Genomic DNA, 14,153 nt, shown 5'->3' with positions numbered 1-14,153 from the left:
GGGAGGGAACCAGTCTTTGCTGACTCAACCCTTTCTTTGAGTAGCTACTTGCTTAAGGACAAACTTAAGCTTGTTGTGAGCATTGGGCACCTGATATGTTGGCTTGCTTTTATGGTTTTGGCCAAGGTATTAATATATACTATTTAGTCTAGGGCATGATGGTATGGGATGAATTCATTTTTTTTCTTTGTAAAATTAGCGTTTTGAATATTGGTAACTTAGAATTAAGTGGTCTAGAAAATCACAATAAAATATAAAAATAACTATATTACATACTGCTCTTACTTCAAAAGAGCTTAGATAAAAGCCAAGACATTTTATATTCTGGGATTTTGAAATGTGTTTATGCTTTCATTGCAATTAAAGGAAACAGTGACTTTTTGTACCTGTTTAGTAGAAACCATCCTATGGTTTGGTGAGCTTGCCTGGCCCATGGCCTCTGATAGCATGCTCTGCAGGGTAGAGAATGGCAGGTGGCAGACAGCAGGGCAAGCCTGGCATATTTCTGAGATGCTCCACGAGTGTGTTTGCAGCCATCCATCACTACCTAGGGCTCAGCAGGGAGGGACGAGATTGGTATCAGAATTGATGAGCCACGTGGAACATAAAATAAGGTGGATTTTTTTTTGTTGTCGTTGTTGTTCTTTTCAGATTTTGGAGTAAGTGCATTCTTAGCAACAGGGGGTGATGTTACACGGAATAAAGTCAGAAAAACATTTGTTGGTACCCCGTGTTGGATGGCCCCTGAAGTCATGGAACAGGTAAAAAAAAATTATTACCTTGGTTGTTATAGTACAGGAATACATATCACTGATATATCTATATTGAGTATGTCTAATTAATCTAACATAACACAGATCTGATGCGCTGCAGGTGTTAATATTTCATTTCAATCAGTTATTGTAGTAGAATATCTCACACATACAGTGTAGATTCAAATTCCTGATTGCTAGCTAGCCCTTAGCAAGCCACACTGATACTTTACAAACAGCCTTGGCTGTCTGACACAGTAGTGGATGCACTGATGTGTCACAGGCCTGCGACATGATCGTGGGGGATTTGTTTTCTTCATCTTCTTTCTCCATTTTAGGTGAGAGGCTATGACTTCAAGGCTGACATGTGGAGTTTTGGAATAACTGCCATTGAGTTAGCAACCGGAGCAGCGCCTTACCACAAATACCCTCCAATGAAAGTAATGATGGCTGGGGAGACTCGCAGGGTTGGAGCTGTGATGGGTTGGTGGAGGGTGGGGGTGGGAGGGTATGGCTTCTTCAGTTCTCCTGAACATGCTTATTTTCCGCTTAGACTTGTGGGAGTTCGCGGGGGAATTTGGCCAAGTTGAAGGCTGACTCACGTTCTCTAGCGCTGAGTTGACAGAACTGGTGCATGCTGGGCACTCTGCCTCAGTGCAGCGCTGAGCAACTAGATGTGTGCCTCAGACCTACCGACTCTTGAAAGGGCAGGATGATCTCAGGTCTCCCAGCACAGTCTAAGAGTGGGTTAGAGGGCTGTTCCATTTGCAGAAGGGCCCCAGGCTGCTTCCCTCTTTTCTTTTGAAAATAAAGATCATCTGTTCCATTTTGAGCCCGCGCCCAGAGTGTGGTGTTGTGGCTCATCTGATGGAGTGAGTCATGGTGTTTTGAGGCACCATATACTTTGGGTACTATTTTCAGGTTTTTGTTATTCTTCTATCTGCTCTACCTCTGAGATCGCGGCAGCGGTTTTAATTTCCCCCCCAAGCAGACTTTGGCTGCAGTTGTTCAGGGCAAACTATGAAGATGTTTCATCAAAACTCTGGCCTGTGCTGGTTTTATTTTTCAACTTTTCGTCTGTAGAAAATTTAAAAGGGAAGAAATCCGTTCATAAATAGGTCCCCTAACTCTAGTGGTGTTTGTAAAGTGCGCAGTGGGGTGGAGCCTAGGGATAAAGCCAGTGCTTAGGGAACGGTGAGGTTTGGGATTGAGCCCTGTTTGTTTTCCAAATTCCCCTGCCCCTGCCCTCCCCCGCCCCCCACCTCCATGTACTTTCTTATTGTAAGAAACTTCATAGTGCCAATAGAAATAGCACCTATGATCTCACCTGCCACAAATGGTCTCTGTTAATGTTTTCGTGGTGTTAATTTCCTACTTAAAAACAAAAACAAAAAACAACCCTCCCCCAAAATAAACGCTATTTCTTCATGGTTTGCCCAGGACTTCCTTGTGCAGACCAGATAGTACTGATGATTTATGTCTGTTTCTGTCTAAGATTTTAACATAGTTAAAATGTCAGTAGTTATATTCAATGCATGTATGTGCACCTCTTTATGATCTTTTTTTAGCAGAAAATTTGACATTGACATGTAAACCATAGAAGAGATTTTTTTTTTTTAATGGGGAATATACCAGAGGAACTCGAGAACCCCGTCTTTTATCCGTCGTTTATGTTCTATGTTTTTTTTTTTTTCCCACCTGAATCTGGAGAGGCACTTGTTAATAATCCCAGCTGGTCGCTCACCGGGAACGTTTTTTCAGGAGTTCACAGGAACCCACATTCTTCTTCTGGCTGTAGTCTTCCACAGACAACAGTCACTTTTAGCATTCATCTATTCACACGCCTCAAAGTCTTCCAAAGGAGTCTTGACACGTATAACATTTGCATAAATTAGACCTGATTTATGCATTAAGGAGGTTCATTCATTTTGTAGGTCAATAGTATGCTATACAGTCTACTTGCTTTTAAATAAATGCTCCTCTTAGTGTGAAAGTTGAATTATTTCCTTTTTGACTTGAAACTGTACTTTGTTTGGATATGATTATAGTTTTTTTTTTTGTAACTTATGATTATATCCCCACATCAGTATCTTATCACTTCTTTTTTTTTTTTAAACCAGCCCCCTTTAGCAGTTTTCTCATGGTGTGTTCCCTTCTGCTCCTGGGAATCCCCTGGCTTTATTTTTAGGGTTGCTGACATGTTGCCGGGGAGGGGGGGACATCAGGTTCTTTGCTTATGAATGCCCTTCACACTTGAATGTCCCTTTGTCTCCTGGCCACCACTTTTTCCCAATCAGCCTGTGCTGCAGCAATGTGTTCCCTGAAGTCCCAGGAGAGCCAGCGACTTCCTGGGAGACATTTTTCCCTGTGGCTTTGAGAGACCATACTGAACACACAGAGCAATTTTCATAAGTTCTGTTCTTGGGAATAACCCAAAGGATAAGGAGGGCATGGGCAGATATGCTAGGAAAAATGTCTTCTTTTCAGCACCCTCACTCAACAGAGGTCGGCTCCTCCTTTGTTTTGGCTGCAGGTGCTAATGCTGACTTTGCAAAATGACCCGCCCACTTTAGAAACTGGTGTAGAGGATAAAGAAATGATGAAAAAATACGGCAAGTCCTTCAGAAAGCTACTTTCACTGTGTCTTCAGAAAGACCCTTCCAAAAGGTATGCCACACTCAGGGTGGGAGCGAGTGCACGCCTTTGAGTTTCCACAAAGCTATGTTTGTGGGTGAGGAGAATCTACATTGCTCTGGCCTCTGTGCACCATCCTGTTAGTGGGAGAAAGCCTGAGGCTGCGGTGGTGGGGAGTGGGGTGGGGTAGGAGAAGCCAGTGTAGCACTAGGGGGAGGGGACAGGACTGGAGGAGGGGGAGAAGGAGAGGAAGAAGCCAGGGAGCTGGAGGAAGAATTGATCCTGCTTGCTTGGAGTAGGCATTGTCACCAAGAGAAAGTGACAAAGCAGAAGTCAGAAGACCCTGGCAAGGGTGAGGGCAGCCTAGCTTACAACCTGCACTAGGTGGGTTGAGCTGACCTCCCAGGACATCCGGCTAGCTCCAGTCTAAACCAGACCAAGTTACTGAATTTTGCATGAGCTTCCTTTTAGTTGCAGAACAAGTTTTTTGTGCCATTAACAGATTAGCTGCAGAGAAAAGTTTACCTAGAAAGATTAATCGTGTAAGCGGAAGCAAACGGCTTTAAATCAACTTAGTGTTTCCTCTGTATTATTAATGCTACTGCCCTGCACTGGAACACCTGTCATTTTGAATCTGTTTCTTCCTTTTTAATCCCGTGACTTTGAAATACCCATGGCATAGACAGTGGAACCCAGAACCCTTTATCATCTAAAGGAGAGTTTCAGTGTTGCGAACCAGTGGCGAGCCTACTCCTTGTATAGATTTGGCATCTCCCTAACAGCCCTGGGTAGTCTATCATAGGTTCACCAAGGTGCTGAGTTTTTACTTAGATTTAATAATAATAATAATAATAATAATAATAATAATCTGAAAGTTCCCCATTCAGGGATGGAACCCTGTTGTATTGCTTTATTCCAGTCATAAATTCTTCAATGTATTAAGCTTTTAAACTCTTTTTTTTTTTTTTTAAAACAGCATTACGGTCAGTTAGGTGAGACTTCTTTAACTTAAAAGCAGCCTCTGTGGTATTTTGTGACTATTTGCTATTGCGAGTTTTTTTTATTATTTCCCACAAATAATTCCCACAGGCTGTTTGTGCTCCGTGTTTCTCTTGTCCTTCCCCTTGGTGTTCAGGGATTAGTCTTCCTCCAGTGATCTTTCCCTGGGCTTACTTGCCACTCTCCTATTGGTGACAATGCTCTTAGATTTTAATTTTGTCCTTCAGCTTCTGCTTATCCTTTCCTTGTTGGAGGGGTGTCATTGCCACAAGGAAAAAAGCAAATGACTTTACAGAGAAGTGGTTGGGCCTCCCTCCTCACCTGGTGCGAGATAGCCTTGCATTTCTGCTTAGTTCTGTCTTTACTGACAGCCTCTGGTATTCTGGAATAAGTTGAGGTTCCACCTAGTGGCTGTGACAAGTAATGCCACCCAACTCTGCAAGTGGTTCTCCAGGGTGGACTTGTTAGTGCGAGAAGTGACAGGTGTGTGATTTAATCCAAAGAAGTTAGATTTCAGTGCAGTCTATTTAACAGACATTTAAACAATTTGGTTTCTTGAGAAATGTAAAGACTTTTCCGGGTGTTCTACACCCTGCGAGTTCCGAATCCTGATTCCCTCTGTGTGTGAGACAGTGTGTCCCTCAGTGAGACAGTGAGCAAGAGAGAAGAGAGGCAGATCCTTTGTGAGGCAGCCTAGGGTTGATGTGTGCACGAATCCCCTCCCTCTCCCTCAAGGCAGGCACTCTGAGTTGGTTGGCGGGTGTGAGCAGGTGAGGCCTCCTCACATGCACGCAGCAGCACAGCAGCAAGGTGGGGGTGGGTGCAGCTGTTCTCTGCTGGAGGAGTTGAAGAGCATTAGTGAGGCACCCCCTTCCCAGAGGCTCGGTCTGTTAATGAAAAGAAAAAGCAGTTGAAGATGGATGTGAGGAAGAGTGCAACCACAAACAGTCATCAGGATTGTGAGTGTAGAAAAAGAATTGTTGTTGATATAGGGTATAACTTAAAACACAGCCAGAATGAAATAAACAAATAAGCATTTATGCACTTGACAGAATTTTGAGATTTTGGTGATGTTTCCAGAGAACTTTTAGTCCATCTGGTCTGTTCATGTTGTTTAAGGCTCTCTGCTCTCTCTCTTTTTTTTTTCTCTCCATTCTCTTTCTGTAGAGTTTCAGTACCTAACAGGATCCCGAGCTCTATTTTGTTTTTCTCATTCTGGTGACTTACTTTCTTTGTCTATGTAATGGGTCTAGTAATTGTCATTTCAAAGGATCATTCTGAGGATGCGGTGGAATGACACCCGAGAGTTGCCTGCAGAGCCAGGGGTGAGCCTCAGAACTCAGGAGCTAGAGACTGCCTTCATCATTTGCAGGGAGAATCACTGCCATTTTGTTACTCATCACAGTATGCTAATGCTGTATCTTTTAAAATCACTGTTATGCGGTATGCTTTTGTTGATTTATACAACAAATTCAGGCTTTTAGAAGGAGACTCATGGGAGTTTGCTGTCTAGAGATGATTTAAATCCTCCGAAGAAAGTTTCAGGAACAGCAACCAGGTTCAAGAGGGTTTAGGAGTTGCAGGAAAACTGGTAATTCTTGCTGGATTTGTGTTGCCTGCATTAGCTCCTCTCCCTGCAGTCTTATGCAGTTGATAGCAGCAAAGCCCTACCTAGTGCTGAGGCAGGACAACCAGTGACAGCCATGGTGCAGGGATAACCAGGACATATCTCCTCCTGTTCTCCCATGTTGGGCTCTGCACTCTCCTCCTGACATAGTTGAGGTGTAGGAGCCCTGGGCCCCATAGAGGTTTGTGCTTTGCACAGCAGAATATCATGTTATTTCCTAATAAAATGAACCTTGACTGTATAGCTTAACATATTCGTAAATGATGGCAGCCTATAGAAAGAGTGAACAATTACTTTGAACACTGGGGCCGGGGTGGTGGTGGTTACTGGTGCATAGAGAGATCTGTCAGACTGGAATATTACTTTGCCTAGGGAAGGCAGGAGAGCTACGCACAGCAGTTCTGCCTGAGGTCAGTAAGGTGTCGGAGTTTATTAAAGCACATTGTTAGAACTGTTTTGACTGTATAACACTCAATCCTGAATCCTTTGAGGTTCATTTTAGTCTCCGTGGACTTTGGCCCATCCATTTGTATCGGAGGAATCCGTTGAGGGATTTTCTCCTGATGATGTGGGTACTTGAATGCTGCATTGGTTTTACAGATTTCAGACCCAGTCATCATTCATAGCCCGGACTATTTCAGAGGCTGGTAGCATTTTTAGCGTTTCTTGTAAAACTGGGTTTCCTGTTACGTTACCTATGCACTGCTGTGTGGTAGATAGCAGCCACATGAGAGGTGGCCGTGAAGTTCCCTTGCACTCAGAAGGCAGGCAGGGTCGAAGGCCACACAGAGTGTTTCATGGTTGTTTCTGTGAACCTAGGTTCAGCCAGGCGTCAGGCACCTCTGCCTGCCTCCCACATTCTTTACCCTCATTTCTCCTGCTTTCCCATTCTCCTACTTCCTCATGGAGGGAGCTTGCCAGATGTGTGGTTTTACTCCAAAGCTATGACCACTTGGAGCCGACTTCAGTACAAACCAGTGACCTGCTGTTGAATTGTTCTCTGTATTGGAGTAGAGTGACCTGCAACTTAACAATTGTGCCTATTTAAAAGAAAGAAAGAAAGAAAGAAAGAAAGAAAGAAAGAAAGAAAGAAAGAAAGAAAGAAAGAAAGAAAGAAAGGAAGAAAGAAAGAAGAACGAGGGCTTTTAAAGCCATCCCTCCCTTACCTTATGGTGTCATTGTGGTGGAGGATAAGGGTGGAGTGGAGGGGGGCAGAAAAAGATTTTCTCTGCAATATGCTTTCCCCTTTATATTTTTGGTTGCCATAGAAATGACCTTTTTCAAGAAAGGAAAGAATTTTCCAAGTCTCATTTCTCAAGGTCAGCCTAGCATTCCGCAGCCTTCTCTCCACCTTGGTTTAACATTTGACCTTTGGCATGTAGGAGAGGAATGAGGGGTTACTGGGGAAAGGGAAAATCATTTTGGGTCCCCAGCTGGGTACCTCCCCTGTTCCCATTCTTTGTTTTGCTAGCAAGAGCCTCATTTTTAGTGCCTCCTCCCCACCCCCCTCTGCCCTTCCTCACTGTGTTTAGCAGATGCTTAGACTTCGGTGCTGGCTAAACTTAGCCGCAGGAGTTACAGTCCTGTGCTCAAATGTCTATCAGCATCGCCTTCACTTCACGCTGGGGTGTGAAATTGAGCTACTGTTCTCTGCCGGGCACTGGGACTATAAAAATGAATTCTACAGGCTCCTTTGCCTTGAAAGGGCTTGCCACATGACGAAGTGGAGCTATCACAGACAGGGATCATCATAGACTGCAATGAATAGAGAAGAGGAGTGGGAAAATCCCAGCTCCCAAGCAAGCATCAGCAGTTCCCAGCAAAGAGTCCCACTCGGGGAAGGTGGAGAGAGCGCCCAAAGAAGCTGACTCCTGAGTTGTTTCTTGACTTATGAGCAAGGTGTACTCGTTGGTGATGTGAGATGTTTTGAGTCAAGAAAAGCAGGGCTTGCTTTGTCACAGTCTTAACAAGGGACAGGCAAGAACCCCAGCGTAGTTGCCCGAGGTTGACCGAGATAGACTCAGAGACTTTGGGTCATTGAACTTGGTTAGGATGCGTCCAGGAGGCACACCTCTGAGGGTGATGAGCAAGACGGATAGGATACATATACAGCAAAGTAGTAACCGATGCTCTATGTAAAATGGCTAAGTCCTTTCTCATCTCCAAGTTCTTTGCTTTTTAAACAAGATGTCGACTCATGCATGCATTTAGTGAGTTTGCCAAGGGATGTGACCCTCCTGTTGCTTAGACCTTTATTTAATCAAAGCAGGTATCAATTAGCAACTGTTTTAGTGGATGCGTGACTTGGGCTTCTTTCAGAAGGATTTTATAACTAGCACTCTTGAAATTTAAAGGAAAAAGCGGTAACATTAAAAACTGCCTTGCACAGAAATACAGACTTTGACTGTCAGACGAAGGCAGATGCTGGCACATTTTAGCAGCAGCTGCCTATCATTCTAGGCACAAGGACACTTTCTGCCCTTGTACCCTCACCCCAGTATAATTCCCTCTGTACTGTAGCTAGCCTGTGAAAATATTAATGTCCCACGATGCTTTCTTCTCTCTTCCAGTTTGCCATTATGAAAACTTTAAAACACACAGAAAACATGCGAAGCAGCTCAGTGTTTGCTCCAGTTCCTCCCCCGCCCCGCTCCCGCCCCGCCCCGCCCCTGTCCATCATTGTTAACATCCCCATCCTCGGCGTGTGCAGTTTATTTCCTGAATTATTTGAAAGTAAGGGACCACACTTCACCACATGTTTCTTCCAAACAAGGTCGTGTGCTCACATGATCACGGTGGTTTTCCCACTCTTCAGAAAATGAGCATTATTTTTTTTTTTTTCTTTACAGGCTTCTTCTATGTAGTCAACTTACATATTTCTAGATGTCTTTTGTAATTTTTGCTGCTTCCTTTCCAAGCCCAGTGTTTAATCAAGGGTAATGAGCTGCGTTTGGCTTTATATTTTAAGTCTATTTTGATCTAGAATGCTTCCCTCATTTCTTCCTCATTTTCCTCTTCATCCTGAAAGTTCTCCTGCAACCTACCCGTCACCCCATAGTCCTGCTTCCTTCCTCCCTTTCCTTTCTTTACTGTAGGACATAGCCTGCCGGCTGTTAGGCGAGCGCTGCTCCATTGACCAACATGTCTAGCCTTATCTGGGTGAGCATAATTAGGGCAGCTATCCCCCCCCTTTGTACAGACACAAATAGAGAAAGCTGATGCGAAATGGATTCCTAATTAAGGGAGTATTGACAAAGGAAGCTATTCTTTATGGACGATTGTCAGTTGAACATAGAAGGAATGCTAAAAGTAGGAAATCAATGTCCCGCTACCTCCTGTGAAATATTTAAGGCAAAGATGGTAAACCACAGGGAAAGGTTTTCAGCAACAAGATATCCATACAGCACGCCAAGACGCCACTCAGGGCGACACTGGCTAATTGCTGTGGAGAAGGCAGATCTTCCAGTGCTGAGCTTTGGAGCCTGGGGACCAAGCAGTTAAACATAGCGTCACTGTTAGTGGCCTGGCCCATGGGTCACCTCAGTGAAATCGCAGCTTGAGAAGGACAGATCCAAACTGCGTTTTGAATTTCAGAGTCTTCTGAACTTTGGAGTATTTACAAACTCCACCAGTTATGCATCTACCCAAACTCCGCAATGGGGAATGTTTCTAAATGTGTAATTTTATGGGCAATTTTGTCACCGTTCATATGCATGATGAAATGTCTTTGAGCCTTCTGGACCCAACTTTAAGTTTATGGCACGTAGAGCGTAGAGAAACAGGTCACATGATACCATAAGGAAGTAGACATATCCAGAAATGCTTTTAAGTGAATTTGCATTTTATTGATTACTATGCTATTTTAAATTTCCTTGAAAAAACATGGTCCATATACAGTCGAAGCAGTTGTTTCAATACCATGCAGACTGAGCCAGCACACAACGTCTATCTGTGAGCCCTGCTCAGTAGACGCTGCTCCTTGGGAATCACAGAACAAAGTTCACTCCATCATTCCCTTGACAAGGTCACATTGCAGTTTGTATGGCTTCTTAATAACATAGGAATTTAGCTCCCAGCAGTTGCTCTGCCAACTTCCAGAAACGCCAGAGTTGACATACTGAAGTATACGAAGGGAGGCTGGGAAATTGATTGTGCCCAAACCTTAACTCACACGAGTTTATGTGTTTGGCAGTAGAGGAATTTGGAAAGAAGTAGAAAACCGACATCGCTTTATTCGGTGCCAGCTTGTGACTAGCTTGGTTGTTGGTTTTGCTTGCCCTAAGATCAGTCATCCAGAAATGTTCTGAGGTTAAGCTGTAGCGTCAAGGCAGTCTATTTATTATGTGGCGACTATTTCAACTCTGATTTCTTATTCGTCTTTCAGGCCCACAGCAGCAGAACTTTTAAAATGCAAATTCTTCCAGAAAGCCAAGGTAACATGCTTAACACCCCCCCCCCCAGTCAACCCGATCCACTGTTTTGAAACTCTCTGCTGAGAATCGCTTCCATCCAATTTGATGTTAAACCATCGTTGGGATCATTTGTTTTGCAGAACAGAGAGTACCTGATCGAGAAGCTGCTGACAAGAACCCCAGACATAGCCCAAAGAGCCAAGAAGGTAAGCGCCACCTGCCGGCCACCATCACCCTGAAGGGTCCTCTCCCCAGGTGGAAGTGAAAACCCTGAAGCTACCAACAGATAGGAGGCTTGCCGTGCAGAGGTGACCCGATCCCAGGACTCTGATAAAGAGTTTTCCTTCTGGTTATCTCCGGGAGCTTCAGCTTTGGGCATAGTGACAGCACGGAGCTTGTAGGGTTCGGATGATGACAGGAAAGCGAGTTCCCTATGTGTGATGTGTATGTAGAATAAGAGTCACGAGTGTTTGTTCACTTGTGCGCATGTGCCTGTGGAGGCCCGGGATCTGTGGCAAGCATCTTCCCTCAGGTTCTCTTCACGTGTTTTTTTGAGACAGTATTTCTCACTGAACCGGAAGCTCGCTCCCTTGTGTAGACTGGGTGGCCCGCTCCCGGTCGAGCCAGCTCCAGGATTGGAATTGTCAACATTCTTAACCCCACTGCAAGCCATCTTCAGAGTTACATTTGTGCCTGGATTGTTTTGATGTCAGTGCTGACAGCACGGACTCAGGTCCCCAAGTTTTATTGACCAAACCATTTTCTGACCCCAAATTTGACTGTAAAGGTTAGTTGAATATCCTCAGAAAAGATTCATGATACTTTTATAGCCTACTTTATGTTCACTAAGTTTAGATTATCTACAGTCTTTCGGGTTTTTTAGTCTCAAGATAGCATGTAATTATATCTGTATTTACCTAATATGGATTGTTATGGATTTCATTATGATATGTATGAAATCCAGTGAACTGTAGCCATCAGTGTGGTTACTTGGTTTTAAATTTAGTGTCATATATGAATAATTAAAAATATGTGCCCTGGGGTCTGGAGAGATGGCTGAGGTAGAGGTCTGCTAATGGTTGACAGAGAGAGGGGAGCCTGAGTCGGTTCCTTGGGTGGTCTTGGAGTCTGGCCCGGGGTCTTTTGATCACAGGTCCAGAATGTCATCCAGAGGTGTAAAAAAAGCTACCAGGGCTCCCCCGGCTTCCGTAGTAGATGTCTGCCAGGGACTGATGGCGCTTGTTGGCTCTGCGCTTTGTGTTTCTGTCTTTGCCGCACGTCTCACCTCCTGCCCGAGTCTCTGTACACCTCAAATTCATGATTATCCCGCCTTGCCACAAGTGCTTAGACTCCAGGCATGCAGCGGTCGTCACTGTACAGGGCTCCTCCTCTGTTTTAAAATTGTTTAGGAAATGATTATTTTATGTGTATTGGTGTTTTGCCTGCACGTGTGTTTGTGTACCGTGTGTGCATGCCTGGTGCCCATGGAGGCCAGTAGAGGGAAGCTGATGACCTGAAAGAACTTACAGATGACAGGGAACCACCATGTGGGTACTTGGAATGGAAACTGGGTCCTCTGGAAGAGTAGCCAGTGCTCTTAACTGCTGAGCACCTCTCTGGTCCAGCCTCCTCTGATTTTTTCCCTCCTTTAAAAAAGTTATTTATTTTACCTCTTGAGACTAGAATAGGCTAGAATAGAATTTAATATAATATAATTTTCTTTCTTTTCTTCCTTCTTAACCCTCCCATATACCCCTCCATGTATTCTTGCAATTTCATGACCTTTTTTTCATTGCTGTTCTATCCATATACGAACATGTATATATATATATATATATATATATATATATATATATATATATTCCTAAATATCATCTGTTCAGTCTATATGATGTTACTTGTATGTATATGGTTTCAAGACTGACCGTTTGGTATTGGACCAGCAACTGGTCTGTTCGTTCTTGGGGAAGACTGTTTCTCCCGCTCCTAGCTCTCCTCAGTTGCCTGCAGCTCTCTGGGTAGCGTTGAGGCCTGTGGGCGTTCCCACCCACTTTGGCACATCTGTTGCTGCTGTCCTTCCTCAAGTCATGTTTCAGAGGTTGGTGAGACTTTGTGGGTGTAGCCGCTGACATTCCTAGGGACAGGGTCTCACAGCAGACACCCCCATCACCGGCTTTCACAGTCGTTCCACCCCTTGTTCCACCCCTTCTTCCTCAGTGTTTCCGGTAAGGAAGTGTTTTGTAAATATGTTCGTTGGGACTGGGCTCCACAGCTCTGCCTTTGATCCCGTGTGGTTTTCCGTAGTGGTATCTGTCCCAAGAACTTTCCTTGATGAGGGGTGGAGACTACACCTGCCATGGGCCTAAGGAAAGGTGTTAAAGTCCGACGCCTGGGTTTGTAACTGAACATTTGTGGTAGATTTCTAGTTTTCCCTTAATTTCCTCTTTGAATGTTTCTTAGACCCTGCTTCAAGATTAACTGTCTGTGCTCAGGAGTGCCTTTCAAAGTTAAACAAAAACAAACATGACAGTCAATAAATGAAAAAAAAAAAAAAAAAAAAGAAATAAAATCACTTTCTGCCTAATAAAGGCCAAGGTTCTTAATATTGAATTTCTAACCTTACAGTCATCTCCAAAAAATGAACCACGCTTGGCTCCTTAACACGGCGCAGACTCTCCCTGTGGACTTTGATCAATTTGAGAAAATGAAGAGTCTGTTCAGGCTATGATTTTATTTTCTTTCCTTAAAAATATTTTATTACGCATAGTGCGCTGTCTATCCCAAATCCCTTTTTGCCTTGGTCTTGGGACAGTGAGGAGTAGAACTTGGAAAGATGTGAATACCCAACTGTATATTCTCACATGCCTTAGGTCTTTCTGCATCATCGTTGTCGTCGTTGTTATCGTTGTCATCGTCGTCATCGTCGTCGTCGTCGTCCTCCTCCTCCTCCTCCTTGTTGTCGTTGTCGTTGTTGTTCTTGTTCATTGGATTTTATTTTCTCTTGTTTTATTCTGCTTTGTACCACTGTACTTAGGAACTGACGTCTTCATTTTAGGCATTAGTGTGCTGTCTGTCTCTCCCACAAAAAGTAGCTTTCTATCTCAGAAGTCTTTAAAGGATTATTAAGTAGTTTTTAAGCATCGTGTGGGAAAGGCCTGGTCATGCTTTCCTGGGTATTTCGCATCTTAAAGACGATCACTTTCCCATCATGCACGAATTTTCAAGTATACTTTGGCTGCTGTCTGTACCACACTTCTCATGTAGAGATTTGCTGATGGGCACAGCTGAGACCTCCTTCCTCCCCACCAGGTCGCATTTGCTCCCCATAGCACGTGGCCAGAAACATTAACTCTTCTACCGCCTGTGAGTGTGTCACAGGTAGGCTGCCACGCCCACCCAGTTTCCCACTTGATAAATGGCAATTGTTTGCTGTGTGCATGCTCCCAGAATTCACATTACTTCACAGAAGAGCAGCCTCCCTACCTCTCCTCCTGCCTGGCTGGTGGTGAGCAAACATGACAATTTCACCACTGGACATCTCTCTTGCTGTCGAGGCCATCGGAAGCTAGTCAGGATGTTAGAGGGTCCGTGTTAGCGTTGTACTAACCTCACGGACGACAAGTTAGAAATGGCAAGTAGTTAGCTAGTCAGTATCAGGAGAAAGGGAGCTAGGCATGGTGGTGTGCCTCTTAATCCTAGCACGTGGGAGGCAAAGACAGAGGTAGGCAG

General features: G+C 44.2%; 1 protein-coding gene across 2 annotated transcripts in view; it reads left to right on the top strand.

Moving 5' to 3' along the window:
• Stk39 (serine/threonine kinase 39) overlaps positions 1 to 14,153 on the top strand; it is a 260,451-nt gene that overhangs the window by 104,066 nt on the left and 142,232 nt on the right. For both annotated transcript variants that reach the window (XM_021192061.2, XM_029536818.1), the window contains exons 6-10: positions 652 to 761; positions 1,091 to 1,192; positions 3,286 to 3,419; positions 10,397 to 10,445; positions 10,565 to 10,630. In XM_021192061.2, coding sequence (XP_021047720.1) covers positions 652 to 761; positions 1,091 to 1,192; positions 3,286 to 3,419; positions 10,397 to 10,445; positions 10,565 to 10,630 — 461 coding nt within the window. The remainder of the gene's footprint in view (positions 1 to 651; positions 762 to 1,090; positions 1,193 to 3,285; positions 3,420 to 10,396; positions 10,446 to 10,564; positions 10,631 to 14,153) is intronic.

This window comes from Mus pahari, chromosome 3, assembly GCF_900095145.1.
Source record: "Mus pahari chromosome 3, PAHARI_EIJ_v1.1, whole genome shotgun sequence".
In the NCBI taxonomy this organism is placed as follows: domain Eukaryota; kingdom Metazoa; phylum Chordata; class Mammalia; order Rodentia; family Muridae; genus Mus; species Mus pahari.
The sequence above is the reverse complement of the archived record's forward strand: the minus strand, read 5'-3'. Positions and strand labels throughout refer to the sequence as shown.